Source organism: Malaya genurostris, chromosome 2 (genome assembly GCF_030247185.1).
Source record: "Malaya genurostris strain Urasoe2022 chromosome 2, Malgen_1.1, whole genome shotgun sequence".
Taxonomy (NCBI): domain Eukaryota; kingdom Metazoa; phylum Arthropoda; class Insecta; order Diptera; family Culicidae; genus Malaya; species Malaya genurostris.
In genome coordinates, this window is record NC_080571.1 from 261,334,195 (window position 1) to 261,361,995 (window position 27,801).

The 27,801-nt window shown below is 37.2% G+C and overlaps 2 protein-coding genes across 3 annotated transcripts in view; one reads left to right on the forward strand and one right to left on the reverse strand.

Moving 5' to 3' along the window:
• LOC131429723 (gustatory receptor 68a) overlaps positions 1-3,230 on the reverse strand; it is a 36,549-nt gene extending 33,319 nt beyond the window's left edge. Inside the window, exon 1 of the mRNA XM_058594044.1 lies at positions 2,684-3,230. Within this exon, the coding sequence (XP_058450027.1) occupies positions 2,684-3,220 (537 nt within the window). The 5' untranslated portion in view covers positions 3,221-3,230. The remainder of the gene's footprint in view (positions 1-2,683) is intronic.
• LOC131429722 (MLX-interacting protein) overlaps positions 1-27,801 on the forward strand; it is a 147,126-nt gene that overhangs the window by 95,913 nt on the left and 23,412 nt on the right. The window lies entirely within an intron of this gene.

Below are 27,801 nucleotides of genomic sequence, written 5' to 3' on the forward strand. Positions count from 1 at the left end.
TTATGTATGTGGATCTGGTCAGAATTCTGTATTATTGAAAAATACACCTAATCGAGTTAGGCTGGATGGATTTTTGCACTACTAAAATTATAACGTAATAAAAGTTGTTTTACAAATAAAGCTGAACAGTTACGCATGACAGCAGTGTAACTAGATCGTGAAAAGTAAATATCCGTACTGTGTCGAGATCAAGTTTTGTTCAATCGGATTACTGTCTGAGCAATGTTTTTAGCATATCCAGAGCAATTCAATTGGCAGAAAGATTTGCCCACATTGGAGAAGATTACAGATTTCAATACAGTCTGTGAGGTATTAATTAAAAAAAAAATCATTTCTGATTTTTCATTCAACGATTATAAAGTAGACTATTCCAGCCGTGGTCGAAGTTTTTAGGATAGCTAATATCGTGAAATCCCCAAAATATGTTTCAGTTCGTTGAAACAGAAAATCGAATTCAGCATTGGAATGATATGGAAAATGATAACGATGAAAGAGCAGAAACGAATCAGAATTTCGTTCGTGCATCACCAAAATCCGAACTACTCGCACGCCAAGTTGATGAAATTGTGGTTTGAGGCCAAATTAACTGTTATCACCATCAGTTCGGGTTTACATCTCATCCAAGTCAGTCGATAAAACAAAACCGCTTACGTTGGGGACAGAAGAAACCAAGTACAGTATTGTGTAGTGAACAGTAGACCTCGAAAATGAGTGAACCAAACGAACAAAAGCTACCGCCGGTACGAAAGAATACAATTATTGTTGACTTCAGACAGTGCAAAATTCGACCTTCGATACGAGAACTTGAAGGTTTGTTTAAGGAGCAAATGCATCTTGACATTAAACGTGTGCATTTACTTCAATGCAATAAGACCAATAATGTTGTTTATATCCCGTTCTATAAAGAGTTGGATGCAATTCAATTCGCAAAAGACAATAACAATGTGCACTATGTGGAGCATGAAAATATCAAGTGCAACATTCCAGTATATATGGAAGCTAGTGCTATAGAAGTGCGTGTGCATGATCTTCCCTCAAGCGTCATCGATCCTTATATTCGCCATACCATGTCCCAATACGGAGAGATTCTCTCTATCGAAAAAGAAAAGTGGAAGAATTTTTTCCCCGGTATTCTAAATGGCGTACGTTTGTTACGCATGCGCTTGAGGAGGCCTATACCTTATTATGTGACATTCGGTCAGGATACAAGAATACCGTGCAAATCACTTGTTACCTATGACAATCAGATGGCCACATGTCAATTTTGCCAAAAAGCTGTTCACTACGGTAAGCCATGTGAGAAACCGGACAAGGAGACAACTATACCAAAGGACAACGGTGCTTCCTTCACATCAACCCCAAGCAACCCCAGTACTCCTGTGACAGTCAACAACAACAGGGAGTATCCCCTTCAACGAAACCATCCAACGTAAACCCTATAGAACAAAGTACACCAGCTGCAGTTAACAGCTTACCATCTAACCAACCAGTAACTGCAAACAATCTACAACAAGGCGCATCTACAGCAACTAGCAACGAAATCAACAACAATACCACGGCAATGGATGACGAGACGAACCACGAACAAACTGCCCCTCAATCCTCGCAGGAGGAAAATGGAAGCTCCTCTCCCCCTAGAAAAAGGGTGACAACGAGATCCAACACAAAAAAGTTTTATCTAAAAACTCAGCTAAATCGGCCACGTAGAGCTTGTACGCAAATAGGCCTGAATAAAATATCTTTTAACTGGATCGGGGAGATATCTAAAACCGCGGGAATGAGTGATCGGCCATTTCAACAGGCACAACCTCAACTTCTTAATCCGAGATATCGCAAGCAAACTGGGAGTGTTGTATGAAACCGTACATCAAGCAGAAAAACAAGCCGAACTATCCACTTGTGATTACTCCAAATCGTGACGATGAGCAAAACAAATCGGTGTGCGAACAGTCGCGGAAGCAGCATATGAAGATGCTGACGAGGTTTGATTGCGTGGTACAGGATGACTTAATCTACGTCAAGACAGAATCTAAACTCCTTCCTAGAGATTTTCAAACACATAAACCGGTCAAAGCTTACACAGAAATATCAAGTGTATCCGGCGACCTGTTCCTGTAGCATGAAGAGCGACATTTACATTTAGGCCATGTTCGATGTACGCTTACCAGACCCAGTCGTGTCATAGAGCCGTGTCTATCACAGCTTCAGGGTGGCGAAATGGTAACGCGTATGCACGGATTGCATAAGAACACAGGTTCCAGTCCTGTTTCTGATCGTATCTTTTTCCAAAAAATCATCCTTCCTGTGAGTTTCTCATTCATTTGGCTTCTCCAATATATGTTTCCACTCAGTAATTGCAAAAAAAAATGCTAACAGACTGTTCTCTTGAATAATTATGTGGATCTGGTGAAAAATCAGAAACCAGTATTATTGAAAAGTTTACCTATCCGAGTTAGGATGGCTAGATGTTTCTATTAAAATTATAACGTAATAAAAGTAGTTTTACAAATAAAACTGAACAGTTACGCATAACGACAGCAGTATAACTAAATCGAGTGACTCTCGTTTGCTTCACAGTGCTGAAAGAGAAGATATGATTAAACCTGTAAGCTATTATTTTGCTTATTTTACATTCATCATTCAATATCGCCTAAGTAATGAAACGTATAAATAACTTATTTACCTGTGCATCGGTACGCCCTATCACTAGGATTCCTATCACGAATTGACACAGCAGCGACAGCAGCCATAACGTGGTCGTACTCATATGTATTTGTTCAGCGAGTGTTATTCGATTCGTTCTAATCATTAGCTGAATTAATTCGAAACACTGCAAACTACTAACCAGTATGCAGAATAACGAGAACATCATGAATGGCCCGGTGAAATAGGTCAAGAAGACTATTCTCAGCCGAAAAAGTCTGGATACAAAATTTAAACAAGTAAAAACTTTTCTGTAACTGACATTGCTCGCAACAGTCCTGCCAATTTCTCTGTTAAGTATTGTGAAATATTGTTTCACTATTAAAATTATGGTGGCACATAGTAGAACATTCCCTATACTGGGAATTGTGAAAATGCAGAGCATGAACGATGTAAACAGCAACGTGTAATCATCAGCAAGAACACTGTTGAGTAGATAAAGTCCCCCTATGATGACGATATAATAAAACACAGATATCGCAATCACGAGCTTCATGATTCGGCTGATTTGTTTCATTTTAAAGGCATGATTGAACTGCAGCTCCAAGTCAACCTCAATTTCCAAAAGGGCATTCAACAAATTAATAATTGTGCCGTTATGCATCAATCCATTCCAAACCGATGCATAATTGCTGCATACGAAGAATATAATATAAAGATACTCAATCACAAGTTCCAGTACGCTTAGTTTCCGATGAAATTGAACTTCGAATATTGCTCGAGACCACGTCAACCAGTTGTAGCACACGAACAGAATGGTTCCACAGTAAACCACTATCCGGGGAAAGGAAAATTTCACCGAGCGAAATTGCATCGCCTGGCGATCGTAGACGACCGATGTTTCGTTGAAAAGATTTGTAAAAGTCAGAACAACACTAACCGGTTCGACCAGGGCCATCACGCCTTGGTAACTGGTAGAACACTGTGCGGAAATCGCTTTTCAAATTATCACCATTTCACCTGCGAGTAGTGTTGTTTTTCTTGCTGTGACATGTGAATGTAAAGGGACATGCTATGAAATGCTCGATAAATCGTGAATTTGACATTTTGACATGGCAGCTTCAGCTTAAGGCACTATTAATCATCCTTCATTAATTAGCGTCTCCTAAAAAAAACTCATAAATTCAACCATTGATGTTCTTGAATCTCAATTTTACAGCAATTGCTTAGGTTGAAGAAGATTAAGTTTTGCATTCTTCTGTGCCTTGGCTCTGACGAATTCGTGAACATTTTCGAATAGCTTCTGATTAGTTTTTAATCAATCATCCCTTAAAATCTGAAGTTTGTATAGACCTTATAAATAAAAATAAATTTGTTTTATTTTTTTCAGATTGTCTTTAGCCAATTGGAAAAAGTGAATGGTCGTTTGTTGGTTTGGTTGGTCGTTTACTAATCTGGTTTTTCGTTGTCTACTTGAACTATATTTTTTCGTTAAAACGTAAACTACTAAGCAAAAAAAAAACAAAGCTTTTCGTTTAATTCAGAATTTTGGTGGCAAATTTGATTGTTTACTTCTAAGGGTACAATTTGTCAAACGAGACTGAAGCATTACCAAGAATCTGGCAAAACCGAGTTCTTAAATGTTGAGTATGCTTCCAATAATTCATTCACTGATTGACGTGTTGAAATCTGATTGAAAAAGTATTACTGGTTAATACTAATGGTAAAATAAGCCAACACCATGAGGCATGACTGAGTTAACAACTCTCAAAATCTGACCACTTAAATGTGTAGATAGCTTAAATTTGTTCGATATTAACTGCCCATACACGCATATCAGTCCCATATCGATTTTCGCCAATGTTGAATTAGCTTGATGAATGAAATCTATCCTCAATATACTTTCAGAAATTGCAAAAAAAGTTGATGGTTCGTTTCTTAAAATGCGAAAAAAATATATATGCAAAGTACCCGCATATCAGTCCCATTTAGTGCAAAAACCAATAATTTCATTTGTTGCAGTATTGGCATAGCAAAGGTGTATTACTGATATTTCATGTAATAATACCATGATTTAGCATTATATAGGCCAATAAATCAAAAAATCAGAAATAAAATTTTAATCGTCCTTTTATTGACATGCCGATTTTCCATATGGGACTGATATGCAAGTATGGGCAGATAATATCACTACTGATATCGTCACAGTTTATCATAGCAAAGAGAATACTTATTGTTTCATCTTCGTGGTGATCTTATACTTCGTGATATATTTACTATAAACCTTTTTTTTTTATTTAAAAGATATTTTTATTCAGGCCTATTTGCGTACAAGCTTTACGTGGCCGATTGAGCCGATTTTTTAAATAATTTTTTTTTAGTTGGATTTCGTTGTCACCCTTTCTCTAGGAGGAGAGGAGCTTCCGTTTCCCTCCTGCGAGGATTGAGGGGCACTTCGTTCGTGGTTCGTCTCGTCATCCATTGCTACATCGATGGTATTGTTGTCGATTTCCGTCTTCTTTTCGTTGCTAGTTGCTGTAGATGCACCTTGTTGTACATTGGTTGCAATTACTGGTTGGTTGGAGGGTAAGTTGTTAAATGCAGCTGGTGTACTTTGTTCTATAGGGGATGATAATGGATTCGTTGAAGGGGATGCTTCATTGTTGTTGGTGGCTGTCACAGGTGTACTGGGGTTGGTGTGAAGGAAGCACCGTTGTCCTTTGGTGTAGTTGTAGTTGTCCTTGTCCAGTTTATCACAAGGCTTACCGTAGTGAACAGCTTTTTGGCAATATTGACATGTGGCCATCTGATTGTCATAGGTAACAAGTGATTTGCACGGAATTCTTGTATCTTGACCGAAAATCACATAAGAAGGTATAGCCTTCTTCAAGTGTTTGCGAAATAAACGTACGCCATTCAGAATACCGGGGAAAAAATTCTTCCACTTTTCATTTTCGATAGAGAGAATCTCTCCGTATTGGGACATAGTTTTGCGAATATATGAATCGGTGACGCTTGAGGAAAGTTCATGCACACGCACTTCTATAGCACTATCTTCCATATATACTGGAATGTTGTACTTAATGTTCTCGTGCTCCATATAGTGCACAATGTTATTGTCTTTTGCGAATTGAATTGCATCCAACTCTTTATAAAACTGGATGTAAACAACATTATTCGTCTTATTGTATTGAAGTAAATGCACAATTTTAATGTCAAGATGCATTTGCTCCTTAAGCAAACCTTCAAGTTCTCGTATCGAAGGGTTTTGCATTGCCTGAAGTCAACAACAATTGTATTCCTTCGTGTCGGCGGTAGCTTTTGTTCGTTTGGTTCACTCGTTTCGAGGTCGTTCTATTGTTCACTACACTATACTGTACTCGGTTTCTTCTGTCCCGAACGTAAGCGGTTTTGTTTTATCGACTGACTTGGATGAGATGTGAAAGCGAACTGTATTAAAAACCTTTCTCAATCCACCTAGTGGTGTAATGATGCCTTTCTCATATTACTTATATTTTCGAAGACATCACTAGAAGATTCTGTCAAGATTTTTTTAAAACTTCAATAAAATCGAAAACTATATTTGGGTACAAACTACCATAACCTTTTCAATTTGTACCGATTCGTACCAATTTTGCATCATTTTGTATAACAGTTTGAAAGTTTTGATACTCATCGCCCTATAATTTCGGAACCGGGAGTCGGATCTGGATGAAGTTGCACAGTATCTTTCAAGACATTGAGAACTTTAGTTTGAATCATGATTTGTAAAGATCGGTTGAGCCGTTGCTGAGAAACCGAAGTGAGTTCCGTTTTTGGAGCTTTTCTCCACTATTCTTATAGATATAGCTATCTAGTAGATATATAAATCCACTACCTAACTAGATGAATTTGCCAGTAAATTTTATAAAAATTTGCACCTAGGTTCGCCACCACTTTTGAAAAAAATTCTCATGAAATTGAATTTTTTTACTTATCGCGTTGTAATAGCGGAACCAAAAGTCGGATCTGTATTAACATTCCGAGGGCCTTTTAGAGAATTTCAGGACCTTTCATTTGCATCTTAGTTTGTAAAAACCGATTGAGAAATTTCCGAGAAAATTGAGTGCACATTTTCTCATAAATTTGCACATATTGCCTTATACCTTATGATCAAAAAAGAACCGGAATTTTATTAAGAAACGCAAAATTTCAATTTTTAATAAATTTCTTTATTATCGCCTTCAAAGTACTCTTCTCCTGCAGCAATACATGCATGCCAACGCTTGATCCAATTTTCCATACAAGTTTTATAGGCCGCCGAAGGTATGCCCTTTAGTTCACGCAGCGAATTCTCTTTTATGGTATCTATGGTCTCAAAACGCGTTCCCCGCAATGGAAATTTGAGTCTGGAGAAGAGGAAAAAGTCACACGGGGTCATATCTGGAGAGTACGGTTCTTGGTTGATGATATTGGTTGAGTTTTTGGCCAAAAACTGCGACACAACCAACGCTGTGTGAGCCGGCGCATTATCGTGGTGTAAAATCCATGAGTTTTCCTTCTATAAGTCTGGCCTTTTTTTGCGAATGGCCTCACGAAAACGACGCATAACGGCCAAATAATATTCCTTATTAACCGTTTGACCGTCCGGAAGGAATTCATAGTGCACCACACAACGAACATCGAGAAAAAAAAACAGTCAGCATAACTTTGATTTTGGACCGAGTTTGGCGTTCTTTTTCCGGTTTCGGCTCGCCTTCGAAGCGCCATTCGGTCGATTGTTGTGCGGTTTCGACGTCATATTCATATATCCACACCTCATCACCAGTTATGATGCATTCGATGAATGTGGGGTCACTATCTGCGTTGGAAATCATCTCTTTGGCCACATCAACGCTGTTTTTGAATGAAATTCAGCTTTTTTTGCACCAGCCGAGAAGCGACGCGTTTCAAACCCAAAACATCAGTTAAAATGTGTTCGGCTGATCCATAAGAGATGCCCAACAACACAGCAATCTCTCTAATCGGTACAGAACGATTTTGCAACACGATTTGCTTCGCCGATTCAATGTTTTCTTCAGTAACAGATGTTGTTGGGCGGCCAGGGATCTCATCATGATCCAAGCTTGTACGACCACCTTTGAAGCGTTTATACCACTCGTATGCCTGTGTTTTTCCTAGACACGATTCACCAAAGGCCTTTTCTAACATTTTTAACGTTTCGGAACACTTAAATCCATTTGCAACACAAAATTTGATGCACGCACGTTGTTCTAAATTTTCATCCCTTATAAAAATCGCCACACGAAAATTTTTCAACTTCTTTGTATAGACGCCAAACAAAAACTAATCGTACGATATGCGTCAAAATTTGACAGAATGTGTATAAAAGTGTTGTCAACGTTGAGAGAATAAAAGTTTACCGATTAGACAAGCGCGGGAATTTTAAAATGAAAATTCCAGTTCTTTTTTGATCATAAGGTAATACCTGATTAAGAAACTAAGTTGATTCATTTGATTGAAAAAAAATTGTTATCAATTTAGTAAAGCGATAAATTTGGTCATTTTAAAAAAGGTGTTCTGTTACCGGCACTCCAAGAAATTTCGCTAAAAATGGAAAAATATAAGTAAAGACTGCAGCTATTCAAAGAAAAAACAGAATTTATTCTTTTTGGAAGCGTTTTTGGCAAAAGTCTTCATTGTCTGATTGTGACTTCGCCTTGGCTCTTTTGGTCGAATATTTGGATGGTGGCGCCTGTGGTATTAATTTGGCCGGTCTTCAACGTTTTTTCTTAGCCGGAGCATCTGCTGTATGAGCAGCTAGATGTTTGTCTCGACAGCAGCCTGCATATCACTGACAATTTTTCACGATTTGTCGAAAAAAAATGGGGTGCCTGTAACCGAACATCTGGAGTGCCGGTAACCGAAATTGGTAGACATTTTGAAAATTACAAAAAAAAATCTTTGGTTGCGAAAATTTTGGTAGCATCCGGTATTAAATCACGAAATAGGTCTATTTCACCTCATAAATATTCAATGCACTCACCTTTTCGATTGATTCTCTTCAATTTATGATACTCTAAAAAAGTCAGAAAAAACTTTTGTGTTGATATTCACGTAATTAAAAGTTATTTTGAACGCAGCAAAAAGTACAAGTGACTGTTTGCTTCGTAATTCGGCACAAAAAGAACGTGCTGCTATTACACACACACATGACATTTGTCGGATTGAGCTTTCTGTCAAAAGTTACGGTGGGGTGCCGGCAACCGAACACTGCCGGCAACCGAACACCTTCCCCTACATTTACTATTTATGTAAGGTTCCAGTGCGTTGTACAGATGGCTTAAAACGACACCGTTTGAAGTCAACATCAATTGTATTCTTCAATTGTGACCCCAGCCCCTTTTGTTCCTTGGGTTAGTTTATTTCCATTTCATCTTATTGTTCACTACATTGTACAATGTTTCTGTCGTTTCGGTGTGAATCTTTCGACATACTAATGTAGGACTTTAAGTAGGACACTTGTTGCTTTTCAACACTAAACACTCTCTTGTACAATACTGTTGAGAATTGAGTCTATTATTCTGTTATAACTAGCATTATTTAGTTTTATTTAACCCCGGCATTAACCGTCCCGAGATTGCGAAACATCAACGTAATCTTCATCAAGAGCAACACAATCCTTCCATCGCCGCTCTAACATTTTGATACCACTTTTGTAGAACGATTTATCTTTTGCTTAAAAATAGGCCTTAATTTCAACGATAACCTCTTGATTCGTGCGAAATTTCTTACCGGCGAGCATTTTTTTCAGGTCTGCGAACAGCCAGTAAACACTGGGAGCCAAATCTGGCGAATACGGTGGATGTAGGAGTAATTCGAAGTTCATGTAGTTTTGTCAATGTTTTGATTGACTTGTGACGTGGTGCGTTGTCTTGATGAAACAACTTTTTTTCTTTGCAATATGCGGTAACAATTTTAGCCTTCAAACGCTCCAATAACGCTATATAATATTCACTGTTAATGGTATTTCCTTTCTCAAGATAGTCGATAAATATTACACCACGCATCAAAATAACAAAAGTAGCATCACTCCCAGCAAAATAACTCCCAAACTAACGAAACTGCTTAAACAAGTTTAAAATCCTCCGACTTTGCTTTTAAGAATTCTGGTCTTTCTAATTTTTTGTTTTATCCTACACTCATTATCATCCAATGACGCTGGGTCTATTGGTTCACTGGTCTGACACAATTCATGAGAACGCAATTCGTAAAATGACTTTACATGAATGACTTAAATATGTGTCAAACCTTCCCCCTGTTTTCGAAAAGGCGTAAAAAATTACATGTTTAAGTATTTAAAAATATGCCTTGACGCATTAAACATGTGTTAAATCGATCATAAAAATAAGTCATTTTTGACACTTGAATATGTCAGAAGATGAAAATTCACAACATTCGAGGGTTGGCCTGCCGATTGTTATTACAAAATTACATAAAAAGTACTCAGTGTGTTCAGGAGCATTTGCAATATACGGAAACTATACTTCTCTTTTAAAGGAAAGAATATCATCGTACTGCGACATGCTGCTTTAAATGAAATCGTGTTTAGCGTTTGAAATGCTAATTATATTCTAATTATAATTATTTACTTACATCAGTGTGTTGAAGTTGACATTTTCATGTTAGACATAGTATTTATTGTTGTTGAGGACTGCGAATTTAACTGCATTGCACGCCAAGTAGAATTGAATGTATGTAGAACTCTTCGTTTTGTTTAATTGAACCCACACACCTTTCCTAATTCCTTCTGTTTCTATTGATATGGAAATAAACCACGATCAAGCTAACAGTTTTTCTCATTAACCGAAGCAATACTATATTTTATTGATTACTCGGTCTACAACCAACGATATTGCTGTTATGAGAGCCAATATGTTAAACATTAAAACATTATTGCAGCAAAACATTATTGTTTTGAAAAACGTGGAATTTTAACCATTGTGACAAAAAAGGTGTAGTCAATAGTTTGAGTAGATGAGCTGAATTGGCGATCTGAGATTCATATAAGCACAATTATCTTACTTCGATTATTCTGTTACGATTCAACGATTCCTAAACCAGACCAGAAATTAAGTTCAGTTTGTGAGGCACTAACGTTTTGTATACAAACCTGCTGAACCACTCTTCCCAGGGTCAAAATTATTACAATTAGTCACATCAGCTGAAACAGCAACCACATCACATTTACAGTCGCATGTAGGCATCCTATTAATCCTTTTCTACGGTAGCCTCGCATCAGTAAACTTTCGTATATGTGATACCCTTGAACAGCTCCTTCAGACAGAACAGTTAATATCATGGTGATAACGTACGATCCGAAATAATTACTAAATGTGACCATAATACGACGTACTTCGTCTTGACACAAGAAAACATCTGTTAAGATTTGAAAGTTTTGCTTTCCTTCGTCATGTGCACCGCTATTCAACGTCTTCAATACTAAAATTAGAAAGTCACTTCCTCTTTTTACAGCTTGACAAATTATGATTAATAATACTAAATAAATGCCACTCAAAACGACCATGAAGGTTAAAACAAATACATTTAGAATATGGTTCCAATTTCCAACGAAAAAACTGAGAAGCAAGCGCATGAATACATTAACACATCCATAATAAAGTAGAAGTCCGTATAACATTCGTTTGCATAAAACGTTAATTCGTTTTACATTGGGTCGGTAGTACAGTTTTAATTGCATCGTTCTGTCTAATTATATAATCCGATTCAGAAGCTTGGCGAGTTCTTTAGAATTTATCGCATTTATTGCTAGGGTTATTAGGTTCTGCAACGGATAGGCACAATAATCGACCAGATGAATGACTGCCAAAGTTTTGCTATTTTCACCAAGAAGTGACAGTTCAATGTACACTGTATATGTAACAATTCACATACTGAGCAAAAGTATCGTAAAAATGTTGACCAACACTATGTAAACATTTCTAGTAGAATAAAACAGACCACTTCGAGAATCGAATTTCACTGAGGTCAGACCAAAAACATTCGTTTTTGTAATCATACTAGAAAACAATTGCTGCACATCCATCCCACGCAAATTCACAATTTCAAATGTTGAACTTATAAAGTAGAAACTCGGTGCGATAGTGCTTGATTATATGGCGTTTGAATGAAGTGATGCCACTGTGGAAGCATTCGAACATGACAAGGTAATTAATATTTGTCATTCCCGCGTCCCAAATAACGTCAAGTAATCATTTTAAAAAGTCATCTTTTCATCCATTTTTTCGCGGTATAAATGTTTGTGTTCTTGTCTCTTGGATATGTCGAAAATCAAAACTATTCCACTAAATTCCGACAAAAATCGATGCAATCTTCAATTGAATCGATTCGCTCTCTGTATTAGTTAGTAAGTTAGTATATAAGTTCCTTTTCCCCATTACACAATACAAGTAGGTTTAGAATTTTCCCTACACAAAAATCTCAGAATTGCGGAAGCAAATGATGTCCTCATAGTAACAACCAAATCATATATATATATATATATTGCATTAATTATGGTTTCGGCTTTAGCGGTCTGTTAAATAAGAACGGCTGTTATATACTGCCCGACGTTTCGACCACTGGTTATGGTCTTTTTCAAGGGAAACTGTAAGTTTATTGGTTATAAAAGATATTACAAAAATATTTAAAAACTCACTATCTTATCGTTCCTCGTCTAAAAATCGTATGCCCACGAACGGTTGTTTACATAATATCAAAGCTTCTTTCGTCACTTTTCTAAAAGATACAAAGAATATATGTGCGATCACAAAAACCTATTCACTTACAATCATTAAAATATTTTAATTAAATTGATTTCTTACGTTGCACTAATAACGTTTGTTTTGAACATTAGCCTGTTTTACCACTATGCACTACCTAACGTCACTTTCAAAGATGGTGGGTAAATGATTAGATGGTGCTGAATTCAGTGAACTTATTTGCGTGACTGAGCTTGAGTGAGAATGGTGAGATGGTAATTTATCATTCTGTTGTGCTTTTGATCTAGAGATCTTAGAGTGGGTAGTTTTAACTGTGTGGAGTACGCCTGCGTATGTAGTACTTAAACCGTCTATATCTGTGCGGTGATTGATAGTGTTAGGAGTGTTTACAATATGACACATTTCTAATATGGGTAAAGAGGTGGATTTGAAACTACGATCTATGATTTTAGTCTGACTTAAATCAAAATTATGTTGGTACCGTATGACATGATCTACCAGTGCGGTCAAAGCTTCTTTCGTCACTTTTCTAAAAGATACAAAGAATATATGTGCGATCACAAAAACCTATTCACTTACAATCATTAAAATATTTTAATTAAATTGATTTCTTACGTTGCACTAATAACGTTTGTTTTGAACATTAGCCTGTTTTACCACTATGCACTACCTATATATATATATATATATATATATATATATATATATATATATATATATATATATATATATATATATATATATATATATATATATATATATATATATATATATATATATATATATATATATATATATATATATATATATATATATATATATATATATATATATATATATATATATATATATATATATATATATATATATATATAATAGGGCTGAAAAGTCACCACTTGTGGCTGAACACCCAATTTAAATCTTAATAATTTAATTTTAACTCATATTCCAATGAATAGTTATTTAAAAAAAAACTATTCCACTTCTTAATATTTTATAATTACTTCCTAGAAGTTATTTGAAATGAAAATACAAACCTTTTTAGCAACTTTTCCTAGTGTAAAAATTACGGTCATCAGTCCAACCAGCTGGGATAACAACCACAGTCCGTTATCAATTGCAAGTAAGCCCCCTGCTAGACATTTTCCAAAGTAATCCTGCACTAGGAAACTTGTGTATATGTGAAAGCCCTGCATAGTGCCTTCCGACACAATATTTATCGATAGAACAATAGCATATGCTCCGAAGTAATCAGTAAATGTGACCATCACACTACGTATGCTGTCCTGACACATGAAAATGTTCGTTAGGATTCGATAATTGCTTGTTACTTTATCGGATGTGTTCATGTCTAACGTTTTTAGCACATATAGTAAGAACTCGCACTTATCTTTCACCAGTGTAGCAACTGTTATCAAAAGTATCAGGTAAAAACCACTCGAAACGGAAATGACCGTAAAAATACAAACATTTCGGATGAAAGTCCAGTTATCCTTGAGATAGCTGATGAGCATCACCAAAGCTATGTTAAAGATGCCATAGTAAGTCAACAGTACCCATTGCATTCGTTTACGCAAGCCATATATTCGATTCACATCAGGTCGGTACAGTAGTTGTAGTTGCATTACTTCGTCTAGATGAATAATTTGATTCAGAAGTTCGACTAACTTGTTCGAATTAATTAGATTCATTCCAATTGTTGTAGTCAATTGTAATGGATACACACAGCTACCGATCATGAAAAATGCCAATCCTGTTGTACTCGTTTCTCCAAAAAGCAGAGGTTCACCGTCCAGTACATGCAACGCGATCCACATATTAAGCATACTCAGTATACTGACGCTAAGCAACACAAGCCAAATGCTTCTAGTAGAATGAAATAAACCACTTCGAGGTTCAAACTTTACCGACGTTAAGGTAAAAATATTCGTTCTTATAGTTATGTTGGATAACAATTTTCGCAGGTCCATCGCACACAATTCCGGATCGACGAATAATGTACTGTGAAAAATGATTCACCATCTCACTTCGTGAAATAATTAATAAGGCACTTTGGGTTGATTGAATGATGTAGCTATATGTGCCGCTGATGTGACTAATCATTTGACATTTTCACATGCAAATAATTCAATGCAATATTTTTATCAGTTCAAGGTGCATATTTGTTACGAATAGAAAACAATGAAGTTTCCCCTCATTACCAAGGTTGCTCAACGGCAGAGCAGTTCTATGAATTCGAATGGGTTCGCCGATTTGAGTTGTTCAACGCAACTATTATTCGATACTCGATACTCGGTGCTAATCTAATAATCAATTTATCAATGTACTATGGCACAAGCTTCGTCATCGCAAATTCTTTCAAGTAGAATTGTTGCAATACAAACCTTTTGAGCAACTCTTCCAATAGTGAAAATTATAGTTATGAATCCTACTAGCTGCATCATAAACCACAGCACATTTACAGTTGCAAGTAATCCACCCGGCAATCCGGTTCCAAAGTAATCCTGCACTGTAAAACTTGTGTATAAGTGATAACCCTGCATAGTGCCTTCCAACAAAAAATTGATTGCTTTAACAACAACATAAACCCCGAAATAATTACTAAAAATCACCATAATTTTACGTACGCTGTCCTGGCAAATAAAAATGTTCGTTAGGATTCGATAATCTCTTTTTCCTTTATCAGAAGTGTTCATATCTAACGTTTTCGTCACTGAAACTAAGAAATCACTTTTTTCTTTCAGCACAATAGCAACCGTTATTGATAGTATCAGATATAAACCACTTGAAACGATCAAAAATGTAACTAGACAAACATTTCGAGTGAAAGTCCAGTTGTTCATAAGATAGCTAACCAGTATCACCAAAGCTATGTTAACGATGCCATAATAAATCAAGAGTACACTCAGCATTCGTTTACGCAAGTCATTTATCCGTTTCACATCGTGTCGGTAAAGTAGTTTTAACTGCATTACCTCGTCCAATTGAATAATTTGATTCAAAAGTTTGGCCAGCTTATTCGAATTGATCAGATTCATTCCCACCGTTATAGTAAGTTGTAATGGATATGCACAGCAATCGATTACGGAAAATATCACTCCTGTTGTACTCGTTTCACCAAAAAGTTGAGGTTCACCGTGTACCGCATACAAAACAATCCATATACTAAGCATAAGCAAAGAACTGATGTTGAGTAACACAAGCCAAATGCTTCTAGTAGAATAAAATAATCCGCTCCGTGGATTAAGCTTCACCGACGTTAAGGTGAAAATGTTCGTTCTTACAATTGTGGTGGATAACAACTGTCGCAGGTCCATCACGAACCATTCCGGAGCGTCAAATAATGGCAAACATTGAAATGGATTCAGAATTCCACATTGCTAAATTATACATTCGATGCTTTCGATGATAGCGTTCAATTTAACGGTGTAGAAAAATGTGTCACATATGAGGTCACTTTCACGAAAAGGTCGCGGTGATAAATAATTCATACATTCCATCATTTATCATTTTCGCAAACAAATAACGCAATACAATATTCTTATCTGGTCGGTAAAATTTTTGTTACGATTTCAAAGCAGATATCGAATACGTGTTTGGTGTAGCCCTGGTTGCTTTATTACCGCGCTCTTAAAATCTATTTAACTGCAAGAATGTTTCTCAATTGGGTCAACAAACATCTACCTTAACATAACTTTATCGAATAAATTCTGAACTGTGTTTCCACCACATTTACTGGGTAGCTTAATGGCACAGCACTTCATAAAATTGGGCAATATTTTCAACGCAACGCAACGCTATCATTATTATTCGAATTTAACTATTAACTAACAAGACCCAAATATACACACTGTCACCAATGAAAAAAAACCTGTTTTAATCCACCTAGCGGTGTGGAAATACCTTTCTCCTATTACTTTTAAATGTTACTGCGGTTTACTTTTTTTTTACGATTCGTCTTAGACTGTGCATAACAGTTTATGTTGAACTGTTATATCTCTTAGCAGTCCAACGTAAACCGCTAAGCAAACTCTAAGTTAATCCTATTTGCGAAATACTTTTTGTTTTGCACCTAAAAACAACGTGCTGAACGGAGGAGAGTTGGCATCACTGTGAGTGCGATGCGGTGTCCTGGTGCTGTTCTCAAAAAAGTATAATTTTAATGTGTTTTTTGATACGTATAGTTAGGAATTTGGTTGAAATAGTTATTTTGAGTGATAGTGCAGGTGTGACAAGTGTGTGTTTAGCAATGAGAGTGCTATTTATTGAATAATATTGATCCGCGACACTAAAGATGCTCAAGCGGCGGATACTGTGAATTTGCCGTCCCAAAATTCAATGATGTTAACCTGTTAATCGATCGAAGCGCCGTCTGCATGTCATTGTCGGTTTTGTGGGATTTCTGTAGAATGTGTGAAAGTTTACAAGTCGATCGTGTCATTCAGACTGAAGGTCTAGAGTTGGTCTGTAGCGAACCCATTCGCGAGTGTTTTTATTTTATTCTTTCAGTGGTCGTCTTTCATCTCGCGTTGCTGACAGCAGAGCGAGCAGGAGAAAAGGGATACTGGTGAGATCGTTCCTTGAAGATATTTTATATTTTTCTTGTTCATTATATTTCTCCTGAATATCGCAAATCAGGTTTTGTTGAGATCATATTGTTTACCAAAACATATCCGGATCTCTTTCCCTCCCTACTAACACATCTCCTATCCTGTGATGCTTGTGGAGATACAGTGGTACCCGCGGTCTCTAGAAACAACGAGTATCGGACTAACATTCCTTCCTTTCCCTCAGTAGCACAGCCTTTGGTCGTAGCCAGCGTCGTTATTGATCATTTAATAAAAAGTTAGGAATGAGTGGGTATGTACAGTGAAAATGATTTGCTTCTCCCAAGCTTCATTTTCTCGGTTCATTGTACATTTCCACTCACTCGGTCAATCACGAAGTGCAACTACGGGTGATCTACTTCAGCTCAGCTCAGCTCAGCACCTAAAAGCAACGTGCTGAACGAGAACATTATTTTCGGCTTATACTGACCGATTCAGGTATGGCCATTAAGGGGTTGTCCTACGCTTGTGCTTGGTACACATAACCGTATTTACATCATAGACTCGTCAGTGCATAACAGTTTATGTGGAACTAACAACCAACATTACAGTGGTATTTTTCGAAAAAACTGTTCATCAAATCTTGAATGAAAATAATAAAATTTGTTCGGGCGCAAACTACAAATAACCTACAAATTGAAGCGATAACCGCTAGTTTTGAGTCAAGTTTAGTATTTTTTCCATTTTTTTCTTCGTTGCTCTAAATGACAGTTTAAAAACTTGAACACACTTCTCCCTGTATTTTCGGAACCGGAAGTCGAATCCGGATGAAATTCAAAAGCAGTCTATGAAATTTGTTTGCGAAAAAGGGATAGATTCTGTTTTGGTGTTTTTATTCGAATCAGTAACTGAGAACCGACACATCCGAAATCAATTATTTTGGCCTTACGAAGTTTGTTAGAATCGGCACAGTTATTTCTGAGAATTGCTGAATATCTGAACAAAAATCAGCATATGGAATCGTAAGACCTTTCATTTTAATCAAAGTTTAGGAAAGTTCAGCATAGTGCCAAGTTTAAATGTTCATCTAGTTCTGGTCCCGATGGAGTTCCAACCAGAGATGTCTATCTCCTCTGTGTGACGAAGAGCAAGCAAAATTTCTCCCCTCGCACTGACAACTTCAACGAGAGCTCTTCTCTTTCACATTTATACACCACTGTTGTGTAAGTGTGCACGCATCATGAGTGCGTTTGTTTATTTCCTTTTACCTCTTCCACTGAATCGCACCAAAGTGCTAGAGCATTAGCTAATAAATTCTCTGAGGAGGATGCAGATACTTTCACAGAGATGTACACGCCGGTGAGCACTCTGCTGTATGGTTTTCGTAGATGAAGTGTGGACACGCAAAATCAGCTAAATAAAACAATTTATCGTAAAATTTTCGGTTTTCCTTGCAAATTTTTCATAGCAAGGCCAGATCTACTCTCTATTAATTGAAGTTCACAGAAGTGTTCGCTCACAATCACGCGCCAGTGGTCACTTGGGTGTATTTAGACGAGAGCGCGTGTGAGCGATTCATGCGAAGAGAGTGTGTTTCACTCGCGCCAGTTGCTTTAACCACAAGCACACACTCAAATGCTGTCTATTTGACACTGAGAAGAAGTGCGCTTTCCTCTTTGTGCGGTGCTTCGTTTTTTTCATCCTCGGTGTGGCAAAAATCTGACTCTAGCGTGTATAACTCTGGTGAAATGCCATCTATGGTTCCAACAGTTTACTGGTTCCACTCAGTGTTGGGAAAAAATCAAAATATCACACGTGATTTTTAGATAAAAAAATCATCGATCAGAAAACTCACTGCAAAAAAAGTTAAGCACTGATATTTTGAGAACGCGATTCTCACTGAAACTGATTTCACATGGCAAAAAATCAGTTGTGAAAGGTTCACTAGCGAACATTCTACTCGATGATATTCAAGAAAAAAGTTCGCATATTGAATAAATCTGATATGATTTTCGAACAGAAGATTTTTAGGAAATGAATTAGCCGTTGTATCTCGACACTTTGCAGAATACAAAAAACTGAACCTTTCTGAAAATATTCAGTGTGCGTAGGATGGTGGAGTAATATCATTTATAAAAGTAGCAAGTGCTTAATATTAATAATATTTATAATGATAATCGATAGTTATCTAATAGTTATAATGACAATTGATAAAAACAATCACAAATCATGTTATGCAACTGATTAAAAAATATTCACCAATTCAGCTTGAATAAAGTACGCAGAAGTAACAGGAGCGCAATCTACCCTTATGCCAATTCAAACGCACCACTCAAACACTCCGCCTACTGTGTGTTCGAGACATACTGCCAATGCTGCGCTCCTGTTACTTCTATGAATCAAATTCATGCTAAATAGCGTTTTAAAAGGTTTAATCGGAATAGTACAGTGTAACCAGCCAGCTAGAATTAAATCAGCCTTTCGTCGCTATAATCATTGTTTAGAATGTGGAAAAAAATATTATTGTTCATATTGACCACCCTACGTGCATCGAGAATATCGCAGTAATTATTTCTCAGTTGCGATTCAGCTGCGAATTTATTCAGTAGAGATTTTTTATTGAAGAGAATATAATAACTCAATCTTGCACGAATCACTTCGGTGTCGAACTGAAGCGTAGTGGAAATTCTGCATCGAAATATCTTCGGAGACTCTTTTCCCTATGCCGCAGTGTTCAACATCTACAAAGTTAGTATCCTACACTTCCTCTATCATACTTTCGTCACGAGCACGACTACAAGTAGATTCTATTTACACCGATTTCTCCGCGGTGTATGACAAGATAATCTCCAAGTTAAGTAGACAGGGATGGACCATTTTTTCAATTGCCTTTCATCATAACTTACTAGTCGTGAAATGATACTAGGAATAGGAGACTATACAACCTTACCATTCGCTGTTGCCTCTTGAGTTCCATTTATATTTTTATTTTCCGCTCAAGTGTATGAATCCATGGTTCACCGATGACTTCAAACTATTGCATATCATCAAATCCACAGCTGACACCGAATTTTTACAAAAGGAGTTGAATAATTTGACTGATTGGTGTAATATCAACAGAGCGGTTTCGATTGCCTTCAAATGCTCCGTCATCTACTTTAGTTACAAACAGTCTGTGTTCAAGTTTGACACGAAGATACCTTTTGAATCTTTCGAATTACCATGACAGATATCCGTCGAAATTTTAGTGAGACTACTTTAATTACGAATCGATAGCTTCGAACTCTTACTGCTTTTACAATTGAATATTTATTTCCCTAATCTTCGTAACTATTTATTTCTTCCCTATGCTAGACCTAATAATGGGTATAACGAGCCTTTTGCTAGCCTGTGTTCCAGTTCATTAGATTTTCATTGGTTACAAATGTTGTCAAGAATTTATTCCTCAGGCTACTATCTAATTACTTTTAGTTACTTTAGAAATATGAGCAGTGATGTCCGAGCTCAGCACACGAGCTGCTCTATACCTGCAGTGTATGCCTATTAAACTCGTGTGCTGTGCTTTTCAACCCAGACTCATGAGCGTGTGCTATTTGTGTGTCCACGTGTCCACCTACTGACAAGAGACAATACAAGAGCAAACACTGTGTGCTTAAAAATTATATTATATGTATTATTGAATAGAAAAAACGGACACTCAACTCAGCTCGTGAGCTAGCACATGAGTAAGCTTACGAGCTAGCTCCCCATTCCAGCTCATGAACCAGCAGATGAGCCAGCATCGCGAGCTGGTTCTTCGAAACATACGACTCTCAATCTAGTAGCAACACGGCACACGAGCTTGTGCTTCAGACTTCGTGTGCGTATTTTTGAAAAGGTACAGCACACGGACTGTATGAGAGCTGGCTCGTGTGCTGGGCCATCACTGAATATGAGATTTGAATAAAATATATCATTTGGATAATTGTAATCTGTTGATGTAAGAGAAGGGGAGATTGCTTGCCTGTTGGAGAGCAAGTTTGATAGATACTAACTCCACCGGGCTTTTCCCTGCACCAAAAAAAAACTGAAATAAAATAACTAAAAATAAAAAGGTGGGTGGGTAATATCAGAGATATAACCGAACTGACGTGAATACGAATAACATTGGCTCACTGAAACTCAAACTGTGCCCTTATATAGCACGATATCAACCCCGGCGAAATACAGATAAATTCAGGGTAAAATTGGGCTAAATAAATGATATTTTAAATACGTGCGTTGTATGTTGTCATATTTGATATTGCTTTATAAGGGCACAGTTTGAGTGCTAGCGAGCCAATGTTATTTGTATTCACGTCTACCCAGTTACGTCTCTGGCATCACCAACATGCCTTTTTCTCGAACACAAAGCGGCTGAATGATGGTTTTATTTTCTCTCGTTTGGTGCGAAGGTGCACTAAAATATTTATTCTCTCTTTGATTTGCATATTTAAACAAATAAGTAATTTTAATAGTTCTTTTGTATACATTTATAGCCCTTAAAAGATCTACTTTTCGGTGTGTTTTTTTCTCCAATGCAAACGACCAGCAGCTGAATGCTGATGTAATTGCCCTTGTTTGAAACAAAACTCACACTGCGAACGGTGCACAAAACAAATCCGTCCCGCAGCAGAACTGAATGCTTGATTCTGTTTCTGGAACTGAATTCTGAACCTTGAATTATATTCAAAAAATAAAGCCCCATAGTAAAGTAAGTCGTATTCAGGACAAAATGTGTTCAGTCATCTCTTAAAATTAGGTGCACATTTTTTCATTGTTTGCGCAAAATTAAATTAGGTGCACATATCAAACTTTGATTCTGGAACCGAAGATCGACTCCAAATATGATTGAATGGCAGGTTATAGGCGCTTTTATCTGTATCTGAGTTTCTGTAAATCGTTCCAGCCTTTTTCAAGCAAATATTTTATTACATGCACAAATGGTAGATGACACTTGGCTTCGGCTCTGCCCTCGGCTGAAAAGCCGATTTTTCCCAGTCGCAGTCGGTAGAGTATAGCTTTTTTTATGGGAGAAAGACAAAACACATTTTTGGAAAATACTTTAAAAACTTCTGTTTTAATTCCTTTTTGAAATACAAAAATCCGCACCGCATGAAAACCACGTAAATCAATTCACATGAAAACCGCTTAACGTGAGAAATTTGCCTGAAAAGATCGCATAAAATGCGTAGAAAACATTGTACGCTTTTTTCTGATAACAGCCAATAATCCATCTATCAACATCTACTTTGAGGAGAAATTTCGGACGAACGATGACCTTTCGAATATCAGCTTTAATCTTACGGAAGAGGAACAAATCTTTTCCGCTTACTTTTAAAACTAACTCTCAGCGAGCACCGAGTCATCCAGCATTTCTTAATCCATTGTGTTGAGTTTACTTAAGTTATCTTCGTCAGCCTAATGTGTGGCGCGTTCATAATTTCACCGACCATCGACTCTACTCTCCAGGGTCGAGACATGAGCTATAAGAGAGTGTATCGAAAATAAACTATTCACATACATTTGTGTTGTACGCATGTATTTTATATCTTTCGAATTACCATGACAGATATCCGTCGAAATTTTAGTGAGACTACTTTAATTACGAATCGATAGCTTCGAACTCTTACTGCTTTTACAATTGAATATTTATTTCCCTAATCTTCGTAACTATTTATTTCTTCCCTATGCTAGACCTAATAATGGGTATAACGAGCCTTTTGCTAGCCTGTGTTCCAGTTCATTAGATTTTCATTGGTTACAAATGTTGTCAAGAATTTATTCCTCAGGCTACTATCTAATTACTTTTAGTTACTTTAGAAATATGAGCAGTGATGTCCGAGCTCAGCACACGAGCTGCTCTATACCTGCAGTGTATGCCTATTAAACTCGTGTGCTGTGCTTTTCAACCCAGACTCATGAGCGTGTGCTATTTGTGTGTCCACGTGTCCACCTACTGACAAGAGACAATACAAGAGCAAACACTGTGTGCTTAAAAATTATATTATATGTATTATTGAATAGAAAAAACGGACACTCAACTCAGCTCGTGAGCTAGCACATGAGTCAGCTTACGAGCTAGCTCCCCATTCCAGCTCATGAACCAGCAGATGAGCCAGCATCGCGAGCTGGTTCTTCGAAACATACGACTCTCAATCTAGTAGCAACACGGCACACGAGCTTGTGCTTCAGACTTCGTGTGCGTATTTTTGAAAAGGTACAGCACACGGACTGTATGAGAGCTGGCTCGTGTGCTGGGCCATCACTGAATATGAGATTTGAATAAAATATATCATTTGGATAATTGTAATCTGTTGATGTAAGAGAAGGGGAGATTGCTTGCCTGTTGGAGAGCAAGTTTGATAGATACTAACTCCACCGGGCTTTTCCCTGCACCAAAAAAAAACTGAAATAAAATAACTAAAAATAAAAAGGTGGGTGGGTAATATCAGAGATATAACCGAACTGACGTGAATACGAATAACATTGGCTCACTGAAACTCAAACTGTGCCCTTATATAGCACGATATCAACCCCGGCGAAATACAGATAAATTCAGGGTAAAATTGGGCTAAATAAATGATATTATTTTAAATACGTGCGTTGTATGTTGTCATATTTGATATTGCTTTATAAGGGCACAGTTTGAGTGCTAGCGAGCCAATGTTATTTGTATTCACGTCTACCCAGTTACGTCTCTGGCATCACCAACATGCCTTTTTCTCGAACACAAAGCGGCTGAATGATGGTTTTATTTTCTCTCGTTTGGTGCGAAGGTGCACTAAAATATTTATTCTCTCTTTGATTTGCATATTTAAACAAATAAGTAATTTTAATAGTTCTTTTGTATACATTTATAGCCCTTAAAAGATCTACTTTTCGGTGTGTTTTTTTCTCCAATGCAAACGACCAGCAGCTGAATGCTGATGTAATTGCCCTTGTTTGAAACAAAACTCACACTGCGAACGGTGCACAAAACAAATCCGTCCCGCAGCAGAACTGAATGCTTGATTCTGTTTCTGGAACTGAATTCTGAACCTTGAATTATATTCAAAAAATAAAGCCCCATAGTAAAGTAAGTCGTATTCAGGACAAAATGTGTTCAGTCATCTCTTAAAATTAGGTGCACATTTTTTCATTGTTTGCGCAAAATTAAATTAGGTGCACATATCAAACTTTGATTCTGGAACCGAAGATCGACTCCAAATATGATTGAATGGCAGGTTATAGGCGCTTTTATCTGTATCTGAGTTTCTGTAAATCGTTCCAGCCTTTTTCAAGCAAATATTTTATTACATGCACAAATGGTAGATGACACTTGGCTTCGGCTCTGCCCTCGGCTGAAAAGCCGATTTTTCCCAGTCGCAGTCGGTAGAGTATAGCTTTTTTTATGGGAGAAAGACAAAACACATTTTTGGAAAATACTTTAAAAACTTCTGTTTTAATTCCTTTTTGAAATACAAAAATCCGCACCGCATGAAAACCACGTAAATCAATTCACATGAAAACCGCTTAACGTGAGAAATTTGCCTGAAAAGATCGCATAAAATGCGTAGAAAACATTGTACGCTTTTTTCTGATAACAGCCAATAATCCATCTATCAACATCTACTTTGAGGAGAAATTTCGGACGAACGATGACCTTTCGAATATCAGCTTTAACCTTACGGAAGAGGAACAAATCTTTTCCGCTTGCTTTTAAAACTAACTCTCAGCGAGCATCGAGTCATCCAGCATTTCTTAATCCATTGTGTTGAGTTTACTTAAGTTATCTTCGTCAGCCTAATGTGTGGCGCGTTCATAATTTCACCGACCATCGACTCTACTCTCCAGGGTCGAGACATGAGCTATAAAAGAGTGTATCGAAAATAAACTATTCACATACATTTGTGTTGTACGCATGTATTTGTGAAGGTTTTTTATGCTCAGATCACAGCATGCTGTGCGTTTGGCTGTCAGGTTTCGTTTGTTTACTTATGTTTGTGTGGTTGAAATTCTGCGTTTTCAAAATGTTGCGTATTAAAAGGGAAGTGAAAAGTTAGGTTCTGGACACATGGCTAAGTGAGAAGGGTATAACTATGCGAAAATTGACGAAGTGGTTTGGAATTCATCATGACAGTGTTAAAACCATCATTAATTAGTTTGGGGAACACAATTCTTTGGATGAGCTACCAGGAAGAGACAGAAAACCCGGTTCTTCCATCCCGTAACTGGACTAGAAAGTTGTATCTCTAATCATGAAGAACAAATCAATGTCAATACGTGATTTGGCCAAAAAAGCAGGTACGAGTATCGGAATGATCCAGCGTATCAAGAGGCGAAATCACCTGAAGACCTACAAGAAGCAGAAAATCTCGAAACAAAGTGTAGAACAGAAGAAGCGACCAGCAACAAGGGCTCGGAAATTGTATTCGCGTCTTTTGCAGTGTCCGGATGTTCTGATGGACGATGACACTTATGAAAAGAGGACTCAAAAACCCTTCCAGATCCACAATACTTTACTGTTGTCGTTGGGGAGGATGTGAGCGATGCGGACAGGTCGATTCAAGTGGAGAAATTCGGTCGAAAGGTACTGGTATGGCAAGCAATATGTTCCTGTGGTTTGAAATCAACCATTTTTACACTACCGAAACTATAAATGCAGAAATTTTTCGATCTGATCCCAGTAGCGATTGCTGTCTTTATATAAGAAGCATAGTACACCTCCACTATTTTGGCAGGATTTAGCGTCGGATCACTATGCCAAAACCACTGTCAATTGGTTTGCAGAAAAGGGTATAAAAATCGTTGAGAAAAATATCAATTCACCCAATTGCCATCAGCTTCGACCCATCGAACGTAACTGGGCAATCGTGAAGAGGGTCTTCAAGAAGACTGGTAAAACAGCTGGGAACATGGAGGAGTTCAAAAAAAATTTGGGCTCAAGCGTCCAAAAAATGCAATGCAACACTTGTCCGGAACTTGATGAATAGCGTTCAATCAAAAGTTCGAAAATTCGTGAAGGAATAACTTAAATTTGAATAAAATGTCGTTTTTTATCATAATTTGAAAGAAAAATTTGTGGATAGCTTATTTTCGATACACTCCTTAATAGTGACTCGTGACGTTAAACATGTTCTTAGGCTCCTAAACTTATCTAGTGTTTATTCTAGATCAGCAACCGGCAAAGGGTGCGAACAAGGGTGCCACTGCCACACAGAATAAATTAATGAAAATAGACTGAATCACAAATCGTTTCTGTATACACAATTCAAAAAATAGTCTCAAAACTGGAAATCTGCTTTCTAAGACTTTCAGGTCCCGATTTTTCTACACTTTCGTTCGGGTTTGAATTTTGCATTCTTTATTCCGTTCGACTTGTATGATTCGATCGACTCTCGTTCGGAAGTCTGACAGCAAAACCTTTCAAACAAAATGTTACAAACCTGACGAGCGGCACTTCCAAGTGTTAAAATTATAGTCATCAATCCTACCAGCTCCGCCGACAACCACAGTGCATTTGAGGTTGCATGTAAGCCACCCACTAATCCCTTTCCAAAGTAATTCTGCACTGTGAAACTTGTGTACATGTGATATCCCTCTTGGTGCCTTCAGATAAAACGTTAATTGCTACAACGAGAACATACATCCCGAAATAGTTGCTAATTGTCACCATGATTTTGTGAATGCTGTCCAGACACATGAAAATGTTCGTTACGTGTCTATAATTTCCTTTCACTCTACACAGTGTGTTCATATCAAAAGATTTCATCACTGAAATTAAGAAACCACATTTATGTTTCACCACAATAGCAACCGTTATTGATAGAATCAAGTACATACCACTGGCAGCGGAAACGAAAGTGAAAATACACACATTTCGAACGAAAATCCAACTGCCGTCAAAGTAACTAAATAGTGCAGCCAAACTTAGGTTAGCGCAGCAGTAGCAAAGAAAAAGTACGTACAACATTCGCTTGCGCAGGCCATTTATCCGTTTGACGTCGGGTCGATAAAGAAGTTGTAACTGCATTGTTTCGTCTAGTTGAATAATTTGATTCAGTAGTTTGGCCAGCTTATTTGAGTCAATTAAATTTATCACAACCGTAACAAGAAGATGTAGCGGATATATACAGCTATCCACAACATAAAATGCCTGCACTGTTTGACTCTTTTCAGTAAGAATTGGTAGTTCTCCGTCCAATGCATACTTAGCAATCCACATACTGACCATAAGCAATATACTAATGTTAATCAGAACGAGACAAGCACTTCTGTTAGATTGAAATAAACCGCTGCGAGGATTGAATTTCACTGACGTTAACGTAACAATATTCGTTTTTTCAATTGTTTTGGAAAACAACTGGCGCAGGTCCATCGCGCACAATTCCGGAATGTCAAATAATGGCACATGTTAACAAATGATTCAGGATCGCACGTCGTTAAATGATAAAGTCGACAATCAGGATAATAGCATGCGGCAGGTATGATGCCAGTGGAATTTGTTCGAAAAGGTCGAGGTGATTCACCATTCAATTTCCATTTATCATTTGTCATTCATGTATGTAAATAATGTAAAGCAATATTTCACTTAGACGTAGCACATTTGTATTATGATTTCAAATTGTGTACAGCACATCAAACAGTAAAAGATGCATGAGTGTGTGGGTCCTCTATAAGCGATAGGATGCTCAATTAGAAAGTGGTATTGATTATTTCAACTTAATACTTTGATTTAGTGTGAATTAGGTCAAATTGACCGCTGAAAATGTTTCTCATAATATTCAGATTGCTGAAAGTATCGGTATCAACTAACATCTTCTACTAGGTGTGCCAGTTAAAAATGCGTG